Source organism: Aulonocara stuartgranti, assembly GCF_965226115.1.
Source record: "Aulonocara stuartgranti genome assembly, chromosome: 17".
NCBI classification, from domain to species: Eukaryota; Metazoa; Chordata; class Actinopteri; order Cichliformes; family Cichlidae; genus Aulonocara; species Aulonocara stuartgranti.
In genome coordinates this window covers 1,589,653-1,616,172 of record NC_138953.1, presented here as the reverse complement: position 1 = coordinate 1,616,172, position 26,520 = coordinate 1,589,653, and the positions used below count along the sequence as shown (strand labels likewise).

Genomic DNA, 26,520 nt, shown 5'->3' with positions numbered 1-26,520 from the left:
CAGTCTATGTTGGCCTTGTGTTTGTTTTTGTTAGTTTATTTTTAATCAGTTCTTTTTAATTTAAGTCTGTCTCTTGTGTCGACTCCCTTCTAGATAATACTAACTGTTAGTCCCATGATTGGTCACTATAATATGCCTTCATACACACTTCTCATAAAAAATGATGTGCCCTTAAATGACCCTAAATTTGTAGCATGGTGTCCTTTATTTTGGATATTCATTCAAAGGGTAAAGACTAAAAGCATCGTTCTGTCGGCTGCTTTCATACTGACCTAAGCTTATCTAATGAGTTGGCGGTCTGTGTTGTTAAATACAGTTTATACAATGTTGACTTTGTACATTATGGTCCGATTAGGGTAAGTCAGGGTGTATTATAGGGTTTGGGTTTGACAAGGTGCTACTATGTAAGTGTGCCTGGTGTCTTTGGGTTCCCGGTCATATCTACCCCTCCCTCTCATCAATATTAGACAATATTCATTTTGTTTCCTGTCACGGGGCTACTAGAACATGAGATTCACAAAGGATAGTGACAAATGTTCAGTCAATTAAGGAGAAGAATGACTGCGATTGTTCAAATCCAAAACAAATTTGTATTCTGATGACAAATATTTCAGGGTATTAAGTATTTCCACTTCAAAAGTTTCACAAAAGTCTGCTGGTGCATCTCTGGACAGGTTCAGTCAAATAGATCTAAGAGAATACAAAGGCTCTCCTGCTGCATAGAAGTAAAGGTCAGTGGAATGAGTAGATTATCAACAATCTGATGGCAAAGACTCATTTCAGGGTGCTCACCAAGTACTGAAGAGGCCATGTCATTAATGTGCACGTTAGAGTAAACAGATTCAAGCATCCCACACTAAACTAGGACAAGACTTATTCTAATAAAGCTGGAAAAACTTCCCGGGAATGAGGCTGAGGCACATTCACTGTTGCATCAGTGTGAATATGTGTGCACGAGTGCGCATGCCTGCCTGCGTATGTGTTTTTGTGTACTTCTCCTGCGCCAAATATTATTAACCTAGCAGGAATGGAGGGCAGCTTTTTAGGCTCACCTGGTTTATTTCAGGCTTTTCTGTGGGGCTTTAAAGAGGCTAAAAATACAACATGTTATAATGGAGGAAGTTTTTAGGGGCTGGACGTTGGCTCGGTAAATACTCCAGGCAAACGTCCATGTCAGGACGTAGGAATAGCTCGTCTGTTTAGAGTTTAAATAAACCGAGCTGGGAACACAGGAGCTGCATATAGTGATTTAGGATAGAATGAAGCAGCGCTGATGTCTGGAGCGTGATCGTTTTTTCAGTGAGATACACCCTTGGTGATGATGAGGTGTTTTGATAGCTATTTTAGATGTTTATTTAAGTGCTGGCAATATCCCGTCTTTATAAACAGTAAGAATGGAGGGAATCATTCGTGGAAACTAATGATGCAGCCGTGGCAAACAACTAATCTTTCTGCTTAAGTTTCTCAGCTAGGTCTGGAAAATGCTCTACAGTTGGCATGTAGTGCATAACCAGAAGCTATTTTCTCTGGAATTACTCAGAAGCACAGAAGATGTTTACGAATGAAACAGTATATTTCATTTTAAGGTTATGTTGAGGCTGAACATGCTAGACGGGGCAGCTATTCGGAGCCACGAAACAGTGGCATAGGTGTGTCAGAAGTAGAGAGTGGTGCTGTGATGTGGCTGACGGGACTCAACACCACGCTCTTAAACACTCCAAAAGCAATGCAGAGTTACTCCTACACAGTTTTTCCATCCTGGGAATTTGAGGCTGAGGGCAGAAGTACCTCAAGGTTTAATTGTTAATAAAAAAATCATTTTGTGTCTGCCTGCCTCCTGTCTCACTTGCTGTGACTTGTAACCAGGAATCTGCCTTTGGTCATATAAGCATGAGCACTAAGGAGGCCTGTTGACTAGACACCCAGCTGACGAAGCAGCTACACTGTTGCAACAAGCACATTCGTTACATTCTGAGAAACATTTGGATTTTATGGAAGTATTTGTATTTAACTTTCCACAGGTTCAGATGAGATAACAAAAGGCCAAAAGGTCCAGTAGCATGTTAACTTAGCACAACTATAGGAAGTGGAGGTAGTTCCAGTACACTGTATCTTTGCACTTGACGAGAGGTCAAAGTGACTTTATGATCTTTATATACAGTGCTGCACAATATCATTGCTCTCATTTCAGTTAAGCAACAGACTTTTTAGCCTGACATTTATAATAAAACAACAGAAGAAGAAGCATCAGAAGCTACTTTCAGTTGTTGCCTTATTCACAAAGGTTTGATTTTACGCCAGATGCCCTTCCAGACTTTTTTCTTCTCACAGGATCAGACTGGTAAACAAATGCATAAGCCACTACTGCTAATATACTAATAGTAACATAATTTATTACAATAATTTTATTTACAAAAAGAACAGGAAATGATATATCCAGAATAATACTATAAATTATTTTGCAGTGATTTTCCTTCCATGCTTCACTGTGTTCACTAATGCCACAGCACTTTGTCACAGCTGGTGATATACAAAAGTCAAACTGTGTCACTAGCAGCTGAGAGCGACTGACCTTGGCATGTCCTTTCATCTGTGAGAAGTTTGTGGCCTTTTTGGCAGCTGCACTCAAAGGAGCCCACAGTGTTTCGGCAGAAGTGGTCACAGCCTCCGTTATTCTCCTCGCATTCATCAATGTCTGGGCAGAAAAAATACAATGAAAAGAGAAAGGCAGCAAAACTTTGTGTCAGAACTGAACTTGTGATTTATGAAATGTGACTTGAGTCATGAAATTAGATGTAACATTATCTACACCTACTTTCAGTACCATTGGTATTAATTTAGAGTAGTTGTCAAACAGCTAACAGATCATCTGCAGAGGTTTATTTGAAGAGTTTCAGTCAGGTTTCAGAGCTCATCACAGCACAGAAACAGCTTTAGTGAAGGTTACAAATGATCTTCTTATGGCCTCTGACAGTGGACTCATCTCTGTGCTTGTCCTGCTAGACCTCAGTGCAGCGTTCGATACTGTCGACCATAATATCCTATTAGAGCGATTAGAACATGCTGTAGGTATTACAGGTACTGTGCTGCAGTGGTTTGTATCATATCTATCTAATAGACTCCAGTTTGTACATGTAAATGGAGAGTCCTCTTCACACACTGAGGTTAATTATGGAGTTCCACAGGGTTCAGTGCTAGGACCAATTCTGTTTACATTATACATGCTTCCCTTAGGCAGCATCATTAGAAGACATAGCATACATTTACACTGCTATGCTGATGACACCCAGCTCTATCTGTCCATGAAGCCAGATAACACACACCAATGAGTTAAACTGCAGGAATGTCTTAAAGACATAAAGACCTGGATGGCCGCTAACTTTCTGCTTCTTAATTCAGATCAAACTGAGGTTATTGTACTCGGCCCTGAAAATCTTAGAAATATGGTATCTAACCAGATTCTTACTCTGGATGGCATTACCTTGGCCTCCAGTGACGCTGTGAGGAACCTTGGAGTCATTTTTGACCATTTTTTTTTCTTATCTTATCTTAATTCAATTCAATTCAATTCAATTCAATTCAATTCAATTCAATTTTATTTATATAGCGCCAAATCACAACAAAAGTCACCTCAAGGCGCTTCATAGATACAGAGAAAAACCCAACAATCATATGACCCCCTATGAGCAAGCACTTTGGCGACAGTGGGAAGGAAAAACTCCCTTTTAACAGGAAGAAACCTCCGGCAGAACCAGGCTCAGGGAGGGGCGGGGCCATCTGCTGCGACCGGTTGGGGTGAGAGAAGGAAGACAGGATAAAGACATGCTGTGGAAGAGAGACAGAGATTAATAACAGATATGATTCAATGCAGAGAGGTCTATTAATACATAGTGACCTTAATGACCTTGTAGTATCATATCATCCTATTAGAGCACTTGGCTCTCGCTCTGCAGGCTTACTTGTTGTTCCTAGAGTATTTAACAGTAGAATGGGAGGCAGAGCCTTCAGTTTTCAGGCCCCTCTTCTGTGGAACCAGCTTCCAGTTTGGATTCAGGAGACAGACACTATCTCTACTTTCAAGATCAGGCTTCAAACTTTCCTTTTTGCTAAAGCATATAGTTAGGGCTGGACCAGGTGACCCTGAATCCTCCCTTAGTTATGCTGCAATAGGCTGCTGGGGGATTCCCATGATGCACTGGGTGTTTCTTCTTCACTTACTATGTGTTAACAGACCTCTCTGCATTGAATCATATCTGTTATTAATCTCTGTCTCTCTTCCACAGCATGTCTTTATCCTGTCTTCCTTCTCTCACCCCAACCAATCACAGCAGATGGCCCCGCCCCTCCCTGAGCCTGGTTCTGCTGGAGGTTTCTTCCTGTTAAAAGGGAGTTTTTCCTTCCCACTGTCGCCAAAGTGCTTGCTCATAGGGGGTCATATGATTGTTGGGTTTTTCTCTGTATGTATTATTGTAGGGTCTACCTTACAACATCAAGCACCTTGAGGGGACTGTTGTTGTGATTTGGTGCTGTATAAATAAAACTGAATTGAACTGAATTTCAAATGCATCTTTGGGCACGAAAAGAAGCCTTTGGTAATTCCATGACAAATATCATAACCAGTAATAATGTCAGCAACAAACATCCTGAAAGAAGTTTTGGAAAAAGATTAAAACCAATTTTTCTCTCATAATGCTGTGAAAAAAAGTGTTTTAATCAAAAACATCTGATATTTATATTTTATATTTTCTGCATTTTTCAATCAGAAACGCCCTGCTGTAACTCTCCCTGAATGCCTTTTTCTCAAGCAGAACATAACAAAAGGCAGGGGGGCTGATAAAGTGACAGCTTCATTTAAACATACACCATGTGGGTACAGTAGCAAGACATAAGCTGGTTGCTCAGGCAGACATTTCACAGCCCATTGTTTTTTTGTGGTGTCCAATCTTGTCTGCAGAATCACAAAGAAATATTTGAGGACTGGAAACAGTCAGCTGGCAGACAGAAAACAGCTGACTGCATCATTGTTATAAAACATAAGAACTGGGGCGTAGTAAATCACGAGTGATGAGTAAGAGTACCCATATGGAAAAGATATATATAAATCTTTTACTATTTCTTTTCCATATGGGTATGAAATACAATATATATATCTAATATTTTTTGAAGAAATAATAACAAAACAGCTCACCATGTTACATGAAATAAAAGATCTAGAAAAGGAAAAGGAAAAGAAAGAACTTGGTGGAACATCTCATAACTAAACAATTAGTTAAGAATAATTTTTTTGCACATGTCGAGGAGCGTGTCAGGCTACATTTCATTGTGTGTTATACTTGTATAACTATGCATGTGACAAATAATAAAGAACCTTGAATAAGAATTATATTTGTCAGCAGAAAACTGCAGTTTCTCGATTTTATCATTTTATACTTCTTTTGGCTGCTCCATTTAAGGGTGGTCACCACCTGTCTCCACCTCATCCCATCCTTTGCATATTCTTCTGTCACACTTTTGCATGTCCACCCATGAACCTTCTCTTCAAGAAATCTGAGAAATCTGTGGAAGTAGTAAACAGGACAAGACTTTGGTCCTCCAGATTGCAGTGCACGTATTATCTTGTCCATGTATCTGATTTAGAAACTGTATAAAATACTATAATGTTGAGAGTAATTCTAAGGCTTAAATGGATCCAGTTTATAATTTCAGAGGTCTAATGTGCAGCCATCAGCTTAAAAACTCTTTAAGCATTTATTTTTTCGTATATTCATATATTTATGAAAAAATAAATGTATATAAGAGCATATATCTTAGCTGTTCCTGAGACCATGCTCTACTGGACAGAGATCTTAGACGTTGTTCCTGGGATCTGCTGGAGCCACTCGGCTAGCTTGGGGGTCACTGCACCGATTGCTCCGATTACCACGGAGACCACCGTCACCTTCACCCTCCACATCGTCTCGAGTTCTTTACTGAGCCCTTCTTACTTTTCCAGCTTCTCGTGTTCCTTCTTCCTGATGTTGCTGTCATTCGCTACATTGATCACTACGGCCGTCTTCTTCTGTTTGTCTACCACCACTATGTCCGGTTGGTTAGCCACCACCATTTTGTCCGTCTGTATCTGGAAGTCCCACAGGATCTTAGCTCGGTCATTCTCCACCACCCTTGGGGGCATCTCCCATTTTGACCTCGGGACTTCCAGGTTATACTCGGCACAGATGTTCCTGTACACTATGCCGGCCACTTGGTTATGGCGTTCCATGTATGCCTTGCCTGCTAGCATCTTGCACCCTGCTGTTATGTGCTGGATTGTCTCTGGAGCATCTTTACACAGCCTGCACCTGGGGTCTTGCCTGGTGTGATAGACCCCAGCCTCTATGGATCTTGTGCTCAGAGCTTGTTCTTGTGCTGCCATGATTAGTGCCTCTGTGCTGTCTTTCAGTCCAGCTTTGTCCAGCCACTGGTAGGATTTCTGGATATGGTAAATGGTAAATGGACTAGTTCTTATATAGCGCTTTTCCACTCTTCTGAGCACTCAAAGCGCATATCAGCCACCTCCTCTATCTGCTGGTGGTGCATACCGTGCAGGGCCCTGTCCTTCCTGGTTTCTGCTGCCTGAGGTATTCACTGAGCACACTGAGTGGATGTTCGCTGTCTCATCCTGGACTGTGGTTCTGACACTCACCAGTCCCGGCCACCTTCCCCAGACCTAGCATACAGTCTCAGGATGCTGGACTTGGGATGAAACCCTCCATGCATGGTCAGGAGCCTCCTCACCTTGATGTCAATGGCCTTAATCTCTTCCTTTGGTCAGCCCATTATCCCAGCGAGGGTACCTGATCACGGGCAGGGCGTAGGTCTTGATAGCCCGGATCTTGTTCTCACCGTTCAGTTGACCCCTCAGGACCCTCTTGTCTGTCTGCAGGTGCTTGGTGGTTGCAGATTTCCTAGCGCTATCTTCATGGTTCCCATTTGCCCTAGGTACCTGTAGCTATCCTCGATGTCTGCAATGTTGCTTTCTGCTAATTCGATCGCCTCAGTTCTGACTGTCTTCCCTCTCTTTGTTACCATCCGACTTTACTCTTCCAATCCGAGTAAAGCAGCAATGACATTCCAATGCTGCATTTTATGGTGGTGTGGATCAGTGAATCGATGTCTTTTTCACTCTTGGCATACAGCTTGATGTGTGCTACTTAGCTACACCCAATAAAACCAGTCAAACAACTGGGAGACAGACTCAGTGATTGAGAAATAAGCCTAGTAAAGAAACATTGGCGACTGTAACTAAAACAGATGTTTGTCTATTTATATTGCTCAAAAAATGAAGGGAAAATTTATAGTCACGGTATAACAGAGAGTCAATTCGACTTCAAGAGTATCAGTCTGTTCAATTTGGAAGCATAAACCACTGTGAATCAATTTCAGGTACTTTGGTACAAACATCAATAGGACAAAATGACAATAGGTGCACTGGTGAAGCAACAGCAAGACCACTCCCCAAAAGAGAATAAATTTGCAGGTGGTGAACGCACACCATTGCTCTGTCTTATAATCTGTCCTGATGGACTTTTCTCTAGTTTTGCTTTTTGCTAGTGCTGGTAGGATGAGACCGTACCTACAGCCCATTCAGGCTGCACAAGTAGCACAGCTCCTCCAGGATGGCACATCCACACAAAGTTTGCACCAGATGGGCGACCTGTCCAGGGTCCTGCCTCTCAACCTGAGACAGCTGGGATAGGGTCCAGCCCACTCATGACCCTGAACTGGACAAGCAGAAGGATGGATGGATGCCAGATCACATAATTTCAGTACCTAAGTTATCCTTTAACAGTTTTACCTCAAAGTGTATATTTACTCCCCTCACCTCAGTCTCTAAGCGTATATTTAGTCTTACTCTTCCTACATATATTGTTGTTTTTTTGCACTGAATGGAACTGGAGCCTCGTCGTCTCGTCTCTCTACTGTACTGTATGTAGCAGAGATGACAATAAAGTTTATCTGCTCATTGCAAATGACACATGAATGAATGTTAAGTTATGGTTGTTATGGTTAAAAACCTTAGTTAAGGTTAAGAAAAGACTGAAATGAAGCATAAGATACAGTCCATTTCTACATTTGAAAAATACTACTTTAGGCTTAATTGTAAAAAATTGTAGCATAAATTTTCAGATTCTAAGAATTCTTCAGTAATCCAAGTTTTAATTATAAATATGAATATAAAGTATCAAATGTAAAGTAAAGAAAAGTTTGGGAAGCAAAGGAAACTGAGTGCCAGGACTTCAGAGAAGCATCATTAAAATCATATTTGGGCCTTCTTGCTGCCAAGGATGGTGAGATGAGAGCAGTTTTCCCTGTTGTCCTCTTCAGTCTGCTTTCTGCTACGGCACATTTGCAGCTTTCGTTACAATGTTTTATACACCGGTAATCCAGGACAATTCTAAAACTGAAGCAGTTTGGATTTAGGACCTTAACAATCATTATACAATGCTTCGTCAGCCAGTGTTATGTAAACACTGTTTGTGATGATTCAGCACTCAAACAGTTATGTGGTCCTGCTAGAAACTGTGTGCCAGTGAAATAAAATCTGGATACCTGAGCTCTAGCTCAGGTGTGGTGCAGCAATCCACAGCCACAGATTCAGAACAAATAATGCAAAGGCAACCCTGAGGCACCAGGTTCACTGCCAACCACAAACCTGCTGGTTTCTGGTTTCACCAGCTCCAAACCTCAAATCTTATTTCCTCCCCTCTTCCAACTTAGCGCGGCCTCAGATGAACCCAAACTTCAAAATAGTTCATCTTTTTCTTAGGAATACATTTTAGTACTCTTCTTTTAAATCTCTTTAGAACAAGTGCATCCTTTCCAGATAAGGACTAAAGTCTTTCTGTTTACTCACACAGGGAGAACTAAGCCCAAAGGAAAAAAGGTGGATGGGGAATCGAGAAAACAAAAGAGGAGAGAAAGAGGACAACGGTCTGGCATATTATACACACTAAGCCTTTTTTGATTGGTGCTCTAAGTGATGAAAACTGTGAGGGATTAACACCTAAGCCCTTAAACCAGGGAATAAGTTGAGGAAGACACTACAGAGAAATAGTGGAGTAGGTGTGTGTGTGTGTGTGTGTGTGTGTGTGTGTGTGTGTGTGTGTGTGTGTGTGTTGAAGTGGGGGGAAGGGTGGGGGTGGGGGGGGGAGAGGACAGGAAAGTATATGATGACAGAGAAAGAAGGCGAGGGACGAGGAAGAAGGTTCCCACCAACTACGTTTGCTTTTTTGTCTCCAATTTGACGTCTTGGTTGCATCGATAGTTATTTTTTAGATGACATTTCAAACAGGAAGGTTTTATTTTTCTAGACCATCAACTACCACGGACAGATTTGTGTCTTTTTATTGTTTGTATATCCAGATAGCTAATCAGTTTAACGTTAGTTTCATAAAATGGTTAAAACACTGACTAACGTTACTTTTTAATACACCAATAAATGAGAAAAGACTCTGAGGACCAGACTGGTGTATTTGGTACATCCAGAAGTTCAAACTACTCAGCAATGTTATGGTTTTAGGTTTTATTTTAGTTTTCACTTTTTGTGTTTTTAGTGTCTGCTTTTTCCCACCATCTTCTGTCTCCAGTTGTGCTGAGATCCAGAAGTGGACAATGGATTGCTGCTGCCAGAGTTGTGGTATTTGCCAGTTCTGCGATGACTAGCCGGTCAGTCAGCCGATCCGTCGCCTCCTTTATGCTCCAGCAGTCAGCCAGTACTCTCAGAGGGCAAGTCTGTGTATTTTGAGGGTTTGAATCACACCAACAGTATTTTGCTCTTGATCTCTTATTACATATAATCTTGTTATGTTCACTCCAGTGTAATGAGACCCATCTGAATTTGTGCATTTATGCTGAATGCTGCCTTCTGTAATACTAACACAATGCAGAGCAGCTACCCAAGTTTTCCTACCACCGAGATCAATTCTCACAGTGTAAGACTTTGGATACTCGTCTGAAAAACAAGGCAGCATATCAGAGATGCTTGAATCTCTTGTAATACTGTGCACCTTAAAGCAGATTACATGCAAGCTGGAGAGTAAATAATTTTGCATTCATTCAGTTGATCTTTGGCTTTGGAAAATAGTTTTTACTCTATAAAAAAAAACCTTTCCATAAAGCTAGGAAATCCTATTCCCTCATATTTGTCTCTGAAAACAGAGCCAGTGTTCTGATAAGCCAAGTATTAATTCAACCAGCATTGGCTTTATGAATTTATTCCCTGATACACTTGAGCAGAGTAACTCTAATCATAGTATACACAACTGCTGATGTTTACCCACAATAACATCTTTCTCTGTAGCATCAGTCTTCAGTCCCACAGACCCAAGCTACCGGGTATTATTGAACTGATAGCTCTGACTTTGAGGTTTTGCTTATGTTACATTCTTGGTCCTTGGATTATGGTTTCTGTGTCACACCATTTCTATGCCTCGTGTTCCCATGTTCCACGTTTTGGTGTTGAGTCTCAGTTTCCTGTTTTACTTTGGTAATCCTTGTCCCATGTTTCTGGGTTCAGTGTTGCTTCCCCGTGTCACATCATGCCTGCATTGTCCCTCGTGGCTCGCATTCCCTAATTATGCCAGTATGTATTTAAGCCCTGTGTTTTTCCCTGTTGTCACGTCCTCCGCGTTAGCTGTGTCATCAGGTTATGACCTGCCACGCCATGTATTCCCAGTTTAGGTCTTGATGCATCTCAATCATCCAGGAAAGTAAATCTCCAAAAAGTTGATTCTGTTCATCTGGACGTAGCGTTTTGTGGGAGAAACGTTTCGTCACCCATCCAGGTGACGTCTTCAGCCTCAGCTGACTGCAGGTTTCCTTCCCACTGAAGGAACAATGGGCTGGGAGGTCAGTTCCTTAATCTTAATTATGCAAATTCTCAATCTTTAATCTCCCAGCCCATTGTTCCTTCAGTGGGCTGGTTTCAGTCATTATGTAAATGTACTGTTTATAAGATTGAAACCTTTGTAAGAAGTCACCTGGAAGAGTGACGAAACGTTTCTCCCACAAAACGCTACGTCCAGATGAACAGAATCAACCTTTTGGAGATTCCCAGTTTAGGTTAACCCTCCTAGTTTGAGTTTTGTTATTGTTTTATAGTTCTCATGTGTCTAAGTTTGTTTTGCCTGCAAATAAAGCCAACGCCTCAAGTTTAATATTCCGTCTTTGAGTCCTGCGTTTGGGTCCAACCACTTCCTGCCACACAGCTTACCGTGACATGGTGAGAGTTAAACCCTTACCTGGCCCACCGGTCTAATTATAGACTGATTTCTAACTTTTTTTATTTCAAAAATGAGTTGTCAGGTAGTTAACTGGTCACTTGCAAAGGAATGGTCTCCTTGAAGAACAAGAAACAGCACTAGTGAAGGTCATGAACGATCTTATGGCCTCTGACAGTTGGCTCACCTCTGTGCTTGTCCTGCTCAGTGCAGCGTTCATCACCACTGACCACAATGTTGTAATACAAAGATTAGAACAATGTTATTATTAAATTAACTGTCATGCAGTCGCCTAAAACATATCTTTGTAATAAATTCCGGTTTGTGGAGTTAAACGGGGCTCCTTCCTCATAGAGTTGCAAATGGTTCCAATCAGGTTACAATGTACTTTTTACATCCTTCTTTTAGGCTTAACTGGCCTTAGCCTCCCATGACACAGTGAGGTTATTCTTAATCTGAATATGTCCTTCAGCATGCACATTCAGCAGATATGTATCACTCCCCTCATTCATTTGAGGAGCATCACTGTTATCAGAACATGCAGTCTCAGAGTCTCATGAGCACTTTGCTCTGAGACTGCAGGCTTACTGATGGCTCCTGGAGTTTTTAAAAATAGAATGAGAAGCAGAGCCTTCAGGTACCAGGCTCTGCTACGAGCTTCCATCCTTTAGTTATGCTGCAATAGGCTGGTGGGAGGGCCCCTGTTTACTCTTCACTCATTTCTTTTCACTCCCTGTATCTATACACCATCATACTTTAATCATCAGTGATGATTAAACTCTGGCTGTCTCTCTCATAGTGTGTCGTTTCTCCTGTCTCTCTCTGATCTCTTCTCTTTCCTCTTACCCCCAACCGGTGACGGTGCAGTGCAGCTGCTCTCCAAACCTGGTTCTGCTGGAGCTTTGTTCCTCTTAAAAGGGAGTTTCTCCTTCCTACTGTCGCCAAGTGCTTGCTTATAGGGCATCATGTGATTGTTGGGTCTTTACTTTTAGTTGTAAATTGGCTTTTCTCCACATCTTTGTGTCTCAAGTATTTCTTTGTTTTATTGGCTCTTGCTGGATCATCTTTGTACAGTGCCTTTTGCTGTAAGTGTTTTGTTGTTGTCTCTTTAGTGGCACTAAATGAGTCTCAAACACACATTACCTGCTTTAAACTTTCACAATCAAAACTTTTCAAACCCCCACTTCCCAAGTAATCTTCCACTGGGAAAAAAAAAATGAAAACCCTGCAGCAAAAACGTACGATGGTTCATGGATATCATGAAAATGTTAACACATGTAAGAAGCAGTGTGGCTTACACTTACATGGCTTACTCTTATATATTAAAAATGTAGATCTTTATGGCCTGAGTGAAGAAGTCAGCACAAGAGCACAAACACGCAAAAACCTTCTGGTTTATTTTAGCGTGTCATATTCCTGCCATACATAGTTTTCTGCTTAGACGGGATAATCCACTGCAGTCATGGAGACTGAAGTCTTACATTTCTCTTGAATAATTACTAATAGATCTAAGATTTGCATGGTTGCTGACATCAACCTTCCAGAGTTTGTGATTTTGAGGGACTGTGATGTTGTGATGCTGTGACAGTGAAGAGGAGCACCTGTGGTAACTTGCTGTTGTGTTAATTAACAGCACCATTACATGTAAGAAGTAGCATGCATTTAATGCAGTGTGTAGCTTTAACCAGTTGGAGCCAGTTACTACCAGCATCAGTAAGAGGTGGTGAGAGCACAGGAGTACGCGCACACGTTCTCTCAGTGTGGCGTGATAGGAGCCCCATAAAACAGTAAGTCATCCACTGTGTTTTTCCAGCAGGGCAGACTCAGCCTCTTTGGCCCGATCATCTCAGTCTCTATCCTGAGGGAGTTTCTGCTGAATGAACTCTTCATCTAAATATGGAGCTGAGACAGGAATCCAGAATGAGCTGGCTTTGCGCCACAGTAGAAATGTAGTAAACTGTGTCCCGCCGTGCCCCGTGTAAAGGGATTGTCCCTCCATCTGGCTGCGCTAAAACAGATTTCCCCGTGGCTGATGGGAAGAAAATAAGGCTCAGGGATCTTTCTTTTTTATGGAGTGTAGGACAGGTAAGGGCATCCAGACACATGCAACAGCCTGTCGAACACTCCAGACTGTGATGTCATACTTACAGATAAGTACAAGGAGGCTGCTGATTGCTCCTTTTTGCTTTCTGCTCTTCACTGTCAGAAATTCAACTTGGATTTCATTTTTGTGTGTCATCTGCTCCTACTTTCTTTTTTACACATTGTATTTTTCTGTATCTTCCTCTTTCGTGTCTAACGTGAGGCTCTGATTCTCTCTGAGGATTTTAAATCAATCAGCTGCTTTCCTGTTCCTCTGTGGCTGACCGCAGAACGCATGGCTATCTTTCCCTTCAGGTACCAGCCCAGGCACACTTGGCCTCAGGACTTTGAGACTTTAGGAAGTCAAGAGCTTTTTTGGGTTCATTTTCTGCATCTAGTAAGTTCAGTAATCGTTTAAAAAGAATTTACCTAAATTCTCTCAGGTATACTGGCCTATATACCAACTAAGGAACACACACATACACACACCATCACTCCCCTTCTGCCCACATTGTCTCCTCTAATGCCTCTAATGTAACAAAGGTAGCTACCACCATCTACCCAACACAGAAAGCTTCCTAATTATTCTGGCAGCTGCAAGCACTAGCACACACAACCCACACTTAATGACCCCACCAGGGACCGCTGAACCTTATAATGGGGTATGTAATTACCCTGAATGGAGCTTAAATAAGCTTTGAGGTTAAATAAATACATTAAGTTTTAGCACATCTTGAAATGATCACATCTAGAGAGAAGACACAGGACAGTTAAAGACAAGTGAGGTTGTGTGATATGTGTGGCATGTCAGAGTTGGTCTTTCTACACGGAACCACTGCTGCAAATCCATCCATCCATCCATCCATCCATCCATCCATGCAGGAGGAATCCAGGAGTCAGATGCCCAAACCGCCTCAGCTGTTAGGAGGAGGAGCGGCTCCTACTATGACTCCTTCGCAAATGGCGGAACTCTTCATCCTCTCTCTAAGAAAATGCATAAAATATCACCTGAGGAACCCAGTCATTTTATATAATCATAAAAAGAGTGCAATCCTCTACCAAGACCAATGCATTATTTCACAACTTTAAAGTTTCCTGCATCACAGTTCAGTGGGTTCATGCACCTCTCCACCAAGCTTAGCCTTTTAATTTTGCATTCAGACGATTTTGCCTTTAGCCATCATGATGAATTTACAAGGGGTCAAAGGGTGAGTGAGCTAAACAGGACAATAAAACCCAACAGCATTTGGTGGGACTTTATCCTTGGAAACTGTCTAATGGGATAACGTCAATAAATAAGATCACTGAACACAAGGACATTGATATGAGTTAAGGTTTTCACAGCTAGCAAGCAGGTGGGTAATGCTGTCTTTAAAAGGAACATTTGAGAGTAGAAGGTGCTTTCAAAAATACTTGTCAGTTTACTGGAGGAATTATTTGTCTCTTGTAACACCTAAAACAAGACTAGCTGCAGCCAGCAGTTCCTCACAGGAAGCTGACTCATCAGAAACAAGAGTGATTTGGCTACGAGCGCAAAGGATGAAGCCTAGCAAAAGTGCTGTTGAGAAACTCAGGGGAATCATAAACCAGAGTATTTGCATTGGGCAACCTCAGGATGGTGCTAGAGGTCAAATCACAGGACCCCCAAGGTACGTGACATTCATCATCAAGGAAGTGTTTACTGACAGTACAGTCGACACTAAACAACATAATTTGTAGCTGGGCTATGCAGTGCTATCACAGCTAACAACACAGCACTTCTGCTTGTGTTTGCATGAGAAAACAATAGAAGAACACCTTTATGGATAATGAGCACATTGATAGCATCGTGCAGGTCGTGGGTTTGTTAATGCAGGTGAACTAACTGCAAAACAAGCTGGACTGAGCTGAGACTCTCTGACAGGGTGCACATGCAATGATGTGTCCTGCCTTTGTAAAGGGAGTGGTTGAACATTTCAACCCCACTACCACCACCACACACACAAACACACACAGATACACCCACAGGCTGTCTCTCGGGATCCATGTCTGACGTTTACTCTAGACGATCAATAACTTACTCCAGCCTCCAATCAATAGTTCCAACCTTTACCACGTCTCTCTGAACACCACGTAGGTCTACCAGACGATTCAAACCGATTGTGTATGAATGTTTATGTTCAACAGCCAAATTTAGTACTTTTTAGACCTTTTGTAAAGTCACTTTAAGGATTTGGATTTACGAGAAATTTATCAACTACAATAAAGTAAATAAAAAGCTGGCGAGAGCAGTCCACTTCCAGCTGAACCTAGGTAATGAATTTTCTGAGAGTGTGATGCCACTCAAACACAAAATCAAACATTACAGAGACAATGAACGGCTTCTTTAGGGATAGAAAATGTGTCAAAATGTTTATTGCAATGCTGAATTTGGAGTGTTTCTCAGTAGAAATTAAAAGTGTGCATTAACACGGAAGAAATGAATTTAACAGCGTGTAGCAGCAGAGGAGAATCTCGCAGAAAAACGGTGGTTCTGGAAACAGTCATAAAAGTTTAGAGCAGAGCATCGTTTCGACTTTCAAACACAGAGAGGGAGAAGTTTACCTGACATGACACTCACTAAGTCACTCCTGCAAAATCTGTCTGCACTGCTAAAGAAAATATTCTGGAACCTTTTAACAAAAAGAGAAAAAAATCACAAATGAGAAGACTTGCTGACATCCACCTGAGCCAAAGGAAACAGGCCTCCCGACCCCTTCTCTTTCTCTCTGTGAGCCTCAGGCTGGGTTTGAGGAGCCCAGTGTTTGGAATGAGAAACCTGACTCCAGTGGAGACCCTGATGATGCTGCAGAGCCTGATTAAGACCTAGCAACTGGCCCAAGTGATCAGTGCTGTGGACTATACTAGCCAACTGGAGGAATGATGGACTCTAACTCCTCAACTCTGACTGTTGCCTCCAGAGGTCAACGGTAGGGTCTCCAGTATGATTGCCTGTCCATTTCGTTGAAGCAGACTGACCAGGAATACAGCTCTGGTCACTTAAGCCAATATAAGATTTGTTGCAGGAATGTGCACACAGACCTCCTGAGTATAAGCTGTGTGGTTTTACCAAATATTTGCAGTAAAAAGCAATTAAATGGAATAAATTTGCAGAAACATGAACCTCCACAAATAATTATGCACGGGGGAAAGGAGATCTAGTTTTCTTGAAGAGCGTAGGTGTTCTTTGCGGGGTGCTGGTGGTGACGGGGACAGACATCATGCCGGGAGGCAGCGTGTATTTGTTCAGGTATTAAATGATCCTAGTGTTCGATCCTAGTGCTGTTTAATAACAAACACTCCACGAGGGCATGTGGGCCAGGGCTCCAAACTCTCACAACAGTGAAAGAGTCAGTGATCCAGCCCGCTTCAGCTGGAACAGAGACGGCCGGCTGCGATTGAGTCAGTGTGTCTCAGGCTTGATCTCACTGACCTGCGACTTCTCCCGAGGTCAAAAGTGACATACGAGTTACTAAATTATGTTTCTATATAAACTGTCGGACAAATGTGTCATATTGAAAGACTGAATGAGTCGCATCCAGACTGTGGCTCAGGAGGCAGATGCTGTTAGTAACTGAGGTTGTGATGGTGATTTTGGTCAAACGTAGCCACCTGCCCGCCGTGTTTTCTTGACCGGGAGCATCTATAAAGAATGTAAACAAGATTAAAAATGCTGTCACAGCAAGTTCACGCCACACTACCAGATCACTTTTGTACCAAAATATAAAAAAGGTGTCACATGTGCAACTGGTGTTGTTACAAGAGTGTCACAGCTTCATCCTCACATCACGAGTGTGAAGCTCTGTGCAGGTGTCTGCATACCAGCCAGTTATTATGACCGTGTGAACTGGTCCTCGAGACACTACACCACAATGCACCAACTACACATGTGTCCTTCAGGGGCTGAGTGAACTCCAGAGACAGCTAACAGGAATGTACAATCACCTGCAGGTGTTGGGCCACTGACTCATGTTCAGTGCTTGACTTTTACAGAACGTTCATAGCACATGTAGCATAATTAAACTTCCTAGTGCAACTATGAAGCAGAAAATTGAAACATAACCATAGCTAATCATAGTAGACTGAAAGCAGGGTATGTGTTAACTGACAAGTTGTTTCTTTATGCTTGTGTTTTTCAGTCACTAGTTCTGCTTCAAAACACAAAGATCAGCAGAAAGACAAACTCACAGTAAGGGACGAGCACAATTGTTCATCTAGATGATTCCCCTTCTGTAAAGGTCTATTAATTTCCCCATGAATGGCTGTGATCATGTCCTTGTCTCGGTTTGATGTGAATGTATGTTTGTCTGTTTGTTTTCACTTCTCTTTAAGTAGAGAAGGAATGCAGGCCAGTGGGAACGTGTCTTCGGTGCCACTGTAGTGGGATTTGTACGCCGACCACACAGAAACACAGATAACCGCACGCAGAGGTCCAACAGCGTACATGCAACCGAAATCTGCGTTAATTAACCTGCAAAAACAGAAGCGCGCACACATGTGCTACAGTAACATATAACCACCAGTGTGCACCATCTAATCAAACATCTGGAAGCTGTTAAAAACAACCTCTCCCTCTGTCTTTCTCTCTGACCCAGTTGTCGGCACGAGAGCCTGTGATGAAATGGCTCCTCTGGTTGGCGTGTCTGTCATCGTGAGAGGCTGAACCGCCTTGTCTTTCAGCGCAGATGAAAGAGCGTTTATCAGACTTGTGGGTTTTAAACATGCCCTACATATTTATATTGAAGTGATTATGATAGACAGGCACGACAGGGCACATCCCCTTGGCTTTAGATTTAAGTTGGATGCAAACAGGCCGAAGGAGAGCTGTCTGTCTCGATCAAGCAATTTAGAGGCACATTAGACGGGAGACCACCTCATAGCACGGCGCTTATCTTGCCACTAACTACTATGTTCTGAAAACTGCTAAATGCAAGCAATTATACCCTATGCACTACAATACACTGCTAACACTACTGTGATTACACGCGCCACCAGAGTGGAATACACCTACACACACACGACGCACATAAATACGCGTATATGTCCTGGAGCAGGATGTTGCATCTCCAAGGTAACAGGAAGCTGTCACCCCGCTTTAGATTGAATGATGTCGAGAGCCCATATACACAGTAATGATATTAACACAACCTAACGGAAGATGTTAAAATATTCAGTCTTTTACATCCAGGACTGGCTGAAGTGAAGCAAATATTCTTAACTTAAGACACTTAAAAGGGTGTAATTTTGTTGCTAATATACACCAGTAAGTTGAAAATTGGAACTGATAAGGCGTCACACACGGTTCAGAAAATGAACGCACATCCAAAGAGTTTAGACACTAGAGACTGTTTTTCAGCCAGTCGTCAGACAGGAACCATTATCACACATATGTAAAGTATCATGAGTGGATCTTGAACACTAAACAGTAAACTCTGCATGAGACACGGGGTAAAAGCATGGACTGTAAGTAAAAGATGGCCACAGCCACCTACTGGTCATTGCGTCTTTCAGCTTTAATGGCGATGCGGTCGCGTTTTTCTTGGGCTGTTGACTTTGATCACTTTTTCACTGTAGCCATTTCAAATGAAGAGGCAAACAGTAAGCCCACATTTAAGGACCTGTGGGTGATGTCACACTGTGGCCATATTTCTCCAATCTTACATGTTTTCTGACCTGATAGACACTGATGTGAGCTGCCTGCTCTGTGTTTCTCAGTTCCCCTCAGCGCTGGATTTATGAAGCCCGGGGGCTGATCCACAACCAAATTATGTGGGCGTGGGACAGCTGGACTGCACTCCTATCCATCTTTCTAACTCAAGGCAAAAAAGCAGAGCGGGGAATCTTTTTTTTCTCCACTATAAATGCTGGGTTCTGTCAGCATCACAAATCACCCAAAGGGACAGTGTAAGTGTTCGCACAAGATGCTGGGCTCTTAACTTGACATCTGAAGAGATGATCTTCCAGCTGTGATCTTTACATAACTGCCAGCAGATGATGGTGCTGAAAGGGTCGCTGGAATCATTTTCAGTATACATCGTGTGCAATAATTCCCTTTGACTGATTTCTGTCTTTAAAACGACTCAAAAAACAACAACAACAAAAGGATGCAGCACCAGTTGTTTCAGCAGGTACCTCAAAACAAAAGCAGGTCTTACATCTTTACGTGACTTTATCTTCAAGTATTTATGGCTGAGCAAAGAAGGAGCATTGGTTCTACTTTGACCCCCTCCAGCTGTACTATTGTGCAGTTTGTCATAATGAAATAAATCAGTCACGCTATTAAGCTTTTAGTAAGGTATTAGCAAGTAAATATCATTTATATAGCATTACTCCTCCTTAGTAAACCATTTATGAACACAGCGATTATTAGTAGCACTGTTAGCAGTACATGGTTACACCACATACAACAGTGACAGCTGTACATGGTGTAACAGCAGCAGATGGATAAACATATCAGCATAAATGACATACCAAGTACAAGTAATGACATATAAATGGAGAAATAAACACTTGCTTACTACCTCGGCATTATGAAAAAATCTAGTGCCACCACACTGGAATCAAGTTGTGACATGATTTAAGTACTGTACTGTAACACAGGGTGGGACCACACAGCTTTACAAACTCAAAGATCAGTGATGCTCCAACAGCATTTAACATGAAACTCAGGTACCCATTAGTAAAGCTAATTAGTTTAAAATTAGTTATGAAATTCATACCCGAGAAATTGTATATTGAAATGATTAAAGTCAACAATTTACAAGCTACAGGGTGACAATAACAGATCATGTTTTTTCATTATTAAATTTTTTTGTCATCTTAATAATCATAAATTATGGATTTCATCCTTTTTACTGGTTGATTTGTTGATTTTAATTTTTACATTGTTCTCTTTTTAATGATTTCACTTGCACCACGTTTGCTTTTTGATAATTTTTTCCATTCATTTTCTTGTTTTTTGACTTAGTTGACCTAGTTTTATATAAGCTCTTGTGTCATAACAATAACATGTTAAATCAATGCATCCAGTCAAAGCTGGCTAACATTATTAATTAATCATTTGAAATTACGCTGACTCGTCTTGCCTTGTGGTTGAGTGCTCTTGCAGGTAAATGGATGTATTTACTGTATTTGCAGCTGGATGGTGCTGTCTGTGTGAGCGTGTGCACATCAAGGTCGAAGAAGAGAGTGTGTGTGTGTGTGTCAGAGAGAGAGAGCGAGAAAGGCCAGCGTGGGCCTCACTGTTCAAACATCTCAAAGTTTGCCGACACGTCGTCTGCCTTGCAGGCCTGAGACAGCTCTGGCTCCAGAATTTCACACACCTACATGCCACATTCTCAGACTGCCCCACAGTCATTTTGCAGACACACTTTATCTGGAAGACATGCACGCACACAGTATTTTAAATTATAGGACCATACTTCCATAAGACCAGCTGTCCAGATTCTGGACATCTTGCCTTGTGCAAAATGACCAATTCCTTGATTCTACGTCGACATCTATCTCACGTCCATCACCTGTGGGCTGTTTACTGTAAATGTCTCTCTACACATCAGATATCACTCACAGAACGTACCACACTGAAAACCTGTTCACATCTTCTATTACACACCAAAATAAACTTTTATTTTCAGGCAAATCTTTACTGATATGTAGTTGGCATGGGTCAGCAAGGTGAAATTACACAAAGAGAAGGTGCTACTGTCAGCCAAAGACCAAAGACTGGGAGAGGCAGGACGTGTGTTTGGAGGCAGTGAGAAGCAGAAGAGCAGAGGTGAGAGTAAGGACCATCAAGGGAAGCAAGGATGGTGGATTCAAACTGTTCTACCGTACCATAGGAAGCTAAATGGAGTGGGACTAATCCTGAAGGAAGAGTATGTGACTGTGACTCTCAACACTCCCACAGAAGCTTAACATTTATTAAAATGGGACAACTTGGAGTTCAGTAAAAAGAGCGAGGGAACTGATCTTTGAGTAGATAGCCTATTTTAGCATCCTTAACTGTTGTGGAGGTGTAGACTTTGTCAGACAGCATAATTAGTTTTGAATCTGGAAATCGAAGGCGTGCTGTCATGAGCATCAGTGCGTATGACTCCAAGTTGGATGTTAGTTAAAAGCGAGAGCTACTCTATAGAAAAGTGGCGCAGAGTGTCTGCAAAGGAGGTTTGCTTTGTTTGGGACAGACTCCAACAGACATGTAGGAGAAGGAAATCGAGCTCATGGATAGGTATGGTGTAAAGGAGAGAAATGCCAACGGTGGTGGAATTTGCAAAAAGGATGGAAATGGCTGTTGAACACTTTAAGAAGAGGAATCGACATAGCATAACATATAAAATTAGAGGAAGGTGCACACAGAGAAGAATGTAACTGGATGGCATTGTGTGGGATGACTTTGAAAATCAAATTGAGGAAGTGAGAGAAGGTAAAGGACTAAAAGCTGAGAAAGAGTGTTGATGGAGAAACACAGGAGTTGCACTGTGTCTCTGTGGATGCCAAGAGAGGAACTGTGGTCCTGCACGAGGAAGTCAGGAGTGGCAGAGAAGCATGTGAGGGTGGGATGGTAGGAGTGACAGATGGTTTCAGAGTGGGTGTGGGATTACATGAGGGATCAGCTCTGAGTCCCTTTTTGTTTGCAATGGTGACGGACGGGACAAACGAGGTCAGGCAGGAGTCTCTGTGACAAGCTGTGATGTTTGCAGATGACATTTTGATCTATAGTGAAAGTAGGGAACAGGCTACAGTCTGGAGAGGAGGAGGGGTGCTTTGGAGAAAAGAGGAAAGTCAACAGAGGCCGACAGAATGTGAGAATCAAGTATAAGAGTGAGGAGTAGTGGCAATGAGTTTGAACACAGAGAATCAACAGCAGTGGACACTGCATAGGACAGGTGGGACAGGGTGGAATAGTGATGAGTATCAGAGATGGTTTGTGACAGAAGGAGATGATTCCATGTGAAGCTGACGTGATATTATATTGTTTGCTTTACTTGCTGCTTTGTTGAAATATTTCGGCGATGTGGGACTAGGTCTGTTCATGATAATATGAAGTTTAACTGTGATAAACTGCAAAAAATTGCAAACCTATTGCCGAATATGTCCCGGTCCTGGGTCGGTGGCCCAGTGTTTTTGGTTTTGTACTTTTACTTTTGATTTCATTACGAAGTATGACTGTTTGTTTTGGGTTCTGTCCTAGTATTTCAGCTTCCTAGTTTTGGCAGTACTTCCTGAGTTCTTGTTGTTAGGTTTTGTTATTTGGTTTCCCAGTGTTTATCCTCTTCTCTGTGTTCCTTCTGTCTGTCCATGGTGTTATTCTGTCTGCTCATGAGTCTGCGTCTGGTAACTTCTGTCTCGTCTGGCTCGCTCTGTCTGTCGTGTACTTCCTGTTTTACTTTGTAGGTCTGTGCCTTATGTCTGTGCGTTCAGCTCTGTGCGCTCCCTGTCTCGTCAGTGTAATCAGCGTCAGCCGTGTCTCCCAGCTGTTTCCTCTTAGCTCTGTTCACCTCTTGTATTTAGTGTCTGCGTCTTCCCCTGCTCGTTGTCGCGTCGTACCCTCTTTCACTGTGTGTTCTGTTTGCCAGCCTGTCTACCTGTTTAGTTTGTTCCGTATTCCCAGTTTAGTTAGTTTTTCTGTTCAGTCTATCCCAGCAATAAAGCTGAGTTTTCTGAATTACTTCTGCCTCTGTGAGTCCTGCATTTTGGGTCCTCTCTTCCTGCCTGCACACAGCCACGACAGAATGCATCCACACTAATTCACATTAAACAGAAATTCACACTAATCGCTTAAATTCAGTCGAGCCAGACCCTCACAGATCTAAAATAAGAAAGAAATTCCTCCACAAACTGTAACAGGATGGCGATTCAACACAAAATGATATAAACTGCTTGTCAAACTTGCCTTGATTTAGAACCAGCTGGCAAACACTTGAATTGCTTTTCCAAACAGATGTGTTTTTATGAATTAGCAGTTTTTTGCAAACCTTCACCAGTCTGTATATCAGTGACATTCAGTGCAATTACTGAGAAATCACTTTTATTTGCTAATCACAAGGTTGCATTTTTACTCTAGTGTGAATGAAACATCACATAATTTTGTTGATAGTCAAATTTCTTCAGCTGGCTGTACTTCGGTGATTCATCTTAGAATAGTGTTTGAATGCTTTACTTTCACTAAAGAAAAGCTCTCAATTGTTATTGTGTATCTTACAATATTAGGCGCCTCGAGGCGACTGTTGTTGTGATTTGTCTCTATAAAAATTGAATTGAATGAAAGGTCCTGAGGAGCTGAGCAGACAGAAGCCCCTACCCTCTGGGGTTCTTCCACCAACTGAAGACAAACAAACAGAAGTGGCCTGCTCTGCACTGCTGGACGTATGAATGCAGTCTTTAAAATGAGAGCTGATGACACATTCTCAGATTGTTTGGGACCGCTATTCTGCTCTTTATAACCTCTTTATGCATTTGAAAAGTTCAAAAACAGAAAACCTTGAAGCCCTTTTGTTGCTTCTTTGTCCAGCCCTGACAAAAATAAAGACTTGTGTGGGACTGGGCTCCAACCCAGCCACAGACCCACAGGTCTGCCTTACTCCACGAGGTTGTTTGTTTAGAGGAAAGTCAAAAGGCTATAATAATGTGTTTGGATTGTTAAGGCCCACGCTGCAGCATCTTCTCCTCGGACCACCGTCATTGACGTCATAGCTCGGCTCCCAGAAGGGGAGAAATGCTCAACTGCAAAACCAACAACAAGCAGCAGCAGAGCAAATGACCACGAACGAAGCTTTGTGCAGATCGAAGTGAAGCGGATGGTGAGGCCAGAGTTTGGCTGTGGATCACTCAGAAAGCAGTCGTGTGAACCGTGTGAAACTAACCCTTTCCACTCACATAAGTCACACACATGTATATTCACACACTATCTTCTCTTTACTGACCTTTGCATGTTTTTCCATCAGGCTGGAGGGTGAATCCCACAGGGCAGCTGCAACGCACCCCCGTAGCTGTGTCTTTACACGTCCTGTCGCAGCCGCCGTTGTTGACGGCACAGGTCTCTGCAGACGGCAGGGCAGAGATGGGAGAAAGGAAAGAGGGCTTATTACCATGTGAGCCCTACCTTTGAAAAGATGAAAAAGCTATTTCTGACACCTGACACAGGTTGAGACAAAGCTTCATGCGGTAGAAGAATACAGTATGAAATGACAGCACAGTGAACTGTATCCTCGTCTCATGTAGCTTTGTCAACACACGGATGAATCCTATGACAACTGCAGTTTTTATGAATGGAAGAGTTTTATATATTCATTTACAACACTTGGTAGTATACACACGTCAAGATTTATTATAAACAATGTATCAATACAACAAGACAAATTCCACTGAGGAGTGTGAAGAACTCTGAGATCGGTCCTGTTTCCAAAAGTGACAAGAAAACACAAGGGTCAGTAGATGAAAAATAAAGTTAGTGGATTGAGTGCTGTAAGTCTAGAAGACATTCATCAGAGCTCAAGTGTATATTTTCCTAGAGAAAAATGTTCTTGTATCTGGTGGAGATAAGTATTCCCTGAGCTGATCCTAAACAAACACAAGTCCATGGTAACTCTGGCTTACCTGCCCAGCTGCTGTTGCTTTAGCAAAGCTCAACACAAACCTGCTCAATGGGCCTGCAGAAGTGCTGAAGAGGCTGAAATTTGACATCCAGAGGAACTGATTAAAACTACACCTAATAAAGAAGATTGGCTTTGTATCTGTTCTGCTTCTGGTGGAGGTGACTGAGATCCAGAGAAAATCGTACCAAAGTATTTCTGTAAGGAATACTAGAATATAGTATAATAACAAATTTAAGGAAACAAACACACCTCAGAAACATCCAATCGAATTTATTTAATTCCTAAGAAGATGACACTCTGGACCTTAAATAGCGTTGGCAGGGACGCCCCCCACCTCCTTTCTCTTGGCAGCTTTTCCTTTAATTAAAATGCTAGGAGATTGTGTGCCCGAGTGAAGTAAAGAGCAAAGTAGGAAAGGCCTATTCAGTCAGGCAAACACATCCACATCTAAAGGTCAGTGCATTAGCATAATGCCCTTTCAGAATGCAGAGTCACAAACACATCTGAGCCAAGATGGCTGATGTTTGCTATCAGGAAACAGGAAGGTATTTGTACATTTGTTTGTTTTCCCTCATGCAGCACCAAACAACATCAGTCTCACGCCACCATCCCATAATCTGTGCTTTCTGGTCCGTATGTGTTTGTCACTCTGCATTCATCATCCTTTTAATGCCCATTTCTCTTGCTGGAAAAGTTTCCAAGCAAGAATGCAAAATGATTTCAAATGTAAATGTCTGGCTCAAATGAAGCATTTCAGAATGACAGCTGGCAGTTTTGTAGTTGCAAAGACTGGAAGGAGAGATACCTCGACATCCAGGCAAGACACAGCAGAGCCCTGTCCCGGACTCAGGCCTCTGTCAAGTGTGTGTCTCACAAATGTCTATTGCATTGAGGTCAGTGTGTCTGCATAGGTGTGTACAGTAAAAGTGTATGTGCCTGTCAGTGTGTGGAGATGTTGTTTATGGGTCAGGGTGATCTATACCGAGTACAGTGGGCCCTGTCATTAGCTGAGGGTGAGCCTCTCTATCGCCACGCCCAGCCCAGCCCCAGGGCCAGGCTGAGCTCGGGAGTATTGATGAAATGCTGGGCCTGCCTGACATCCGGCACAAGCCCCTCATACTTTCCTCTCCAAGCCTAAAACTCCAAATACTTCTTTCAGGTTTATTTGAGAGTGAGTGGTGGGACTTGTAGCAATAATCCGTTCTTTGTATTTTATTTTTATTTTCTACGATGGAGGGTGGATGCAAAGAAAAGAGAGACAGGCTTTCACTGGTGCTTGCTGAAAGTTTATGACAGTGCTTGCTACCAAACAAATACTCGCTGTAGTCTTGTGTTCAGCATGCAGAAAAGTAGACCTGAAGATTATATTTCAGCTGTGGGCTCTGCGGTGAGTACGTTGCATAAATTAAATGTGAGCAGTTCAGCGTAGACGGCTGCCTTGATTAAAACAGGTCGTCATATGGTGATTTCAATGATGCTCAAAGATCGCCCTGCAAAAATAACCTCATTCACTTTCTCATGTCTGACCTTGTTAAAAAGTAACAAAATCTGTCAGTTCACAGCTCTAA

General features: G+C 42.2%; 1 protein-coding gene across 3 annotated transcripts in view; it reads right to left on the bottom strand.

Annotated features, from left to right (window-relative positions):
* The window catches only part of scube1 (signal peptide, CUB domain, EGF-like 1), a 123,432-nt gene that overhangs the window by 14,568 nt on the left and 82,344 nt on the right, over positions 1-26,520 (bottom strand). For all 3 annotated transcript variants that reach the window (XM_082511606.1, XM_082511607.1, XM_082511608.1), the window contains 2 exons: positions 24,281-24,397; positions 2,573-2,695 (listed from right to left, as the gene is read on the bottom strand). In XM_082511606.1, the coding sequence (XP_082367732.1) occupies positions 2,573-2,695; positions 24,281-24,397 (240 nt within the window). The remainder of the gene's footprint in view (positions 1-2,572; positions 2,696-24,280; positions 24,398-26,520) is intronic.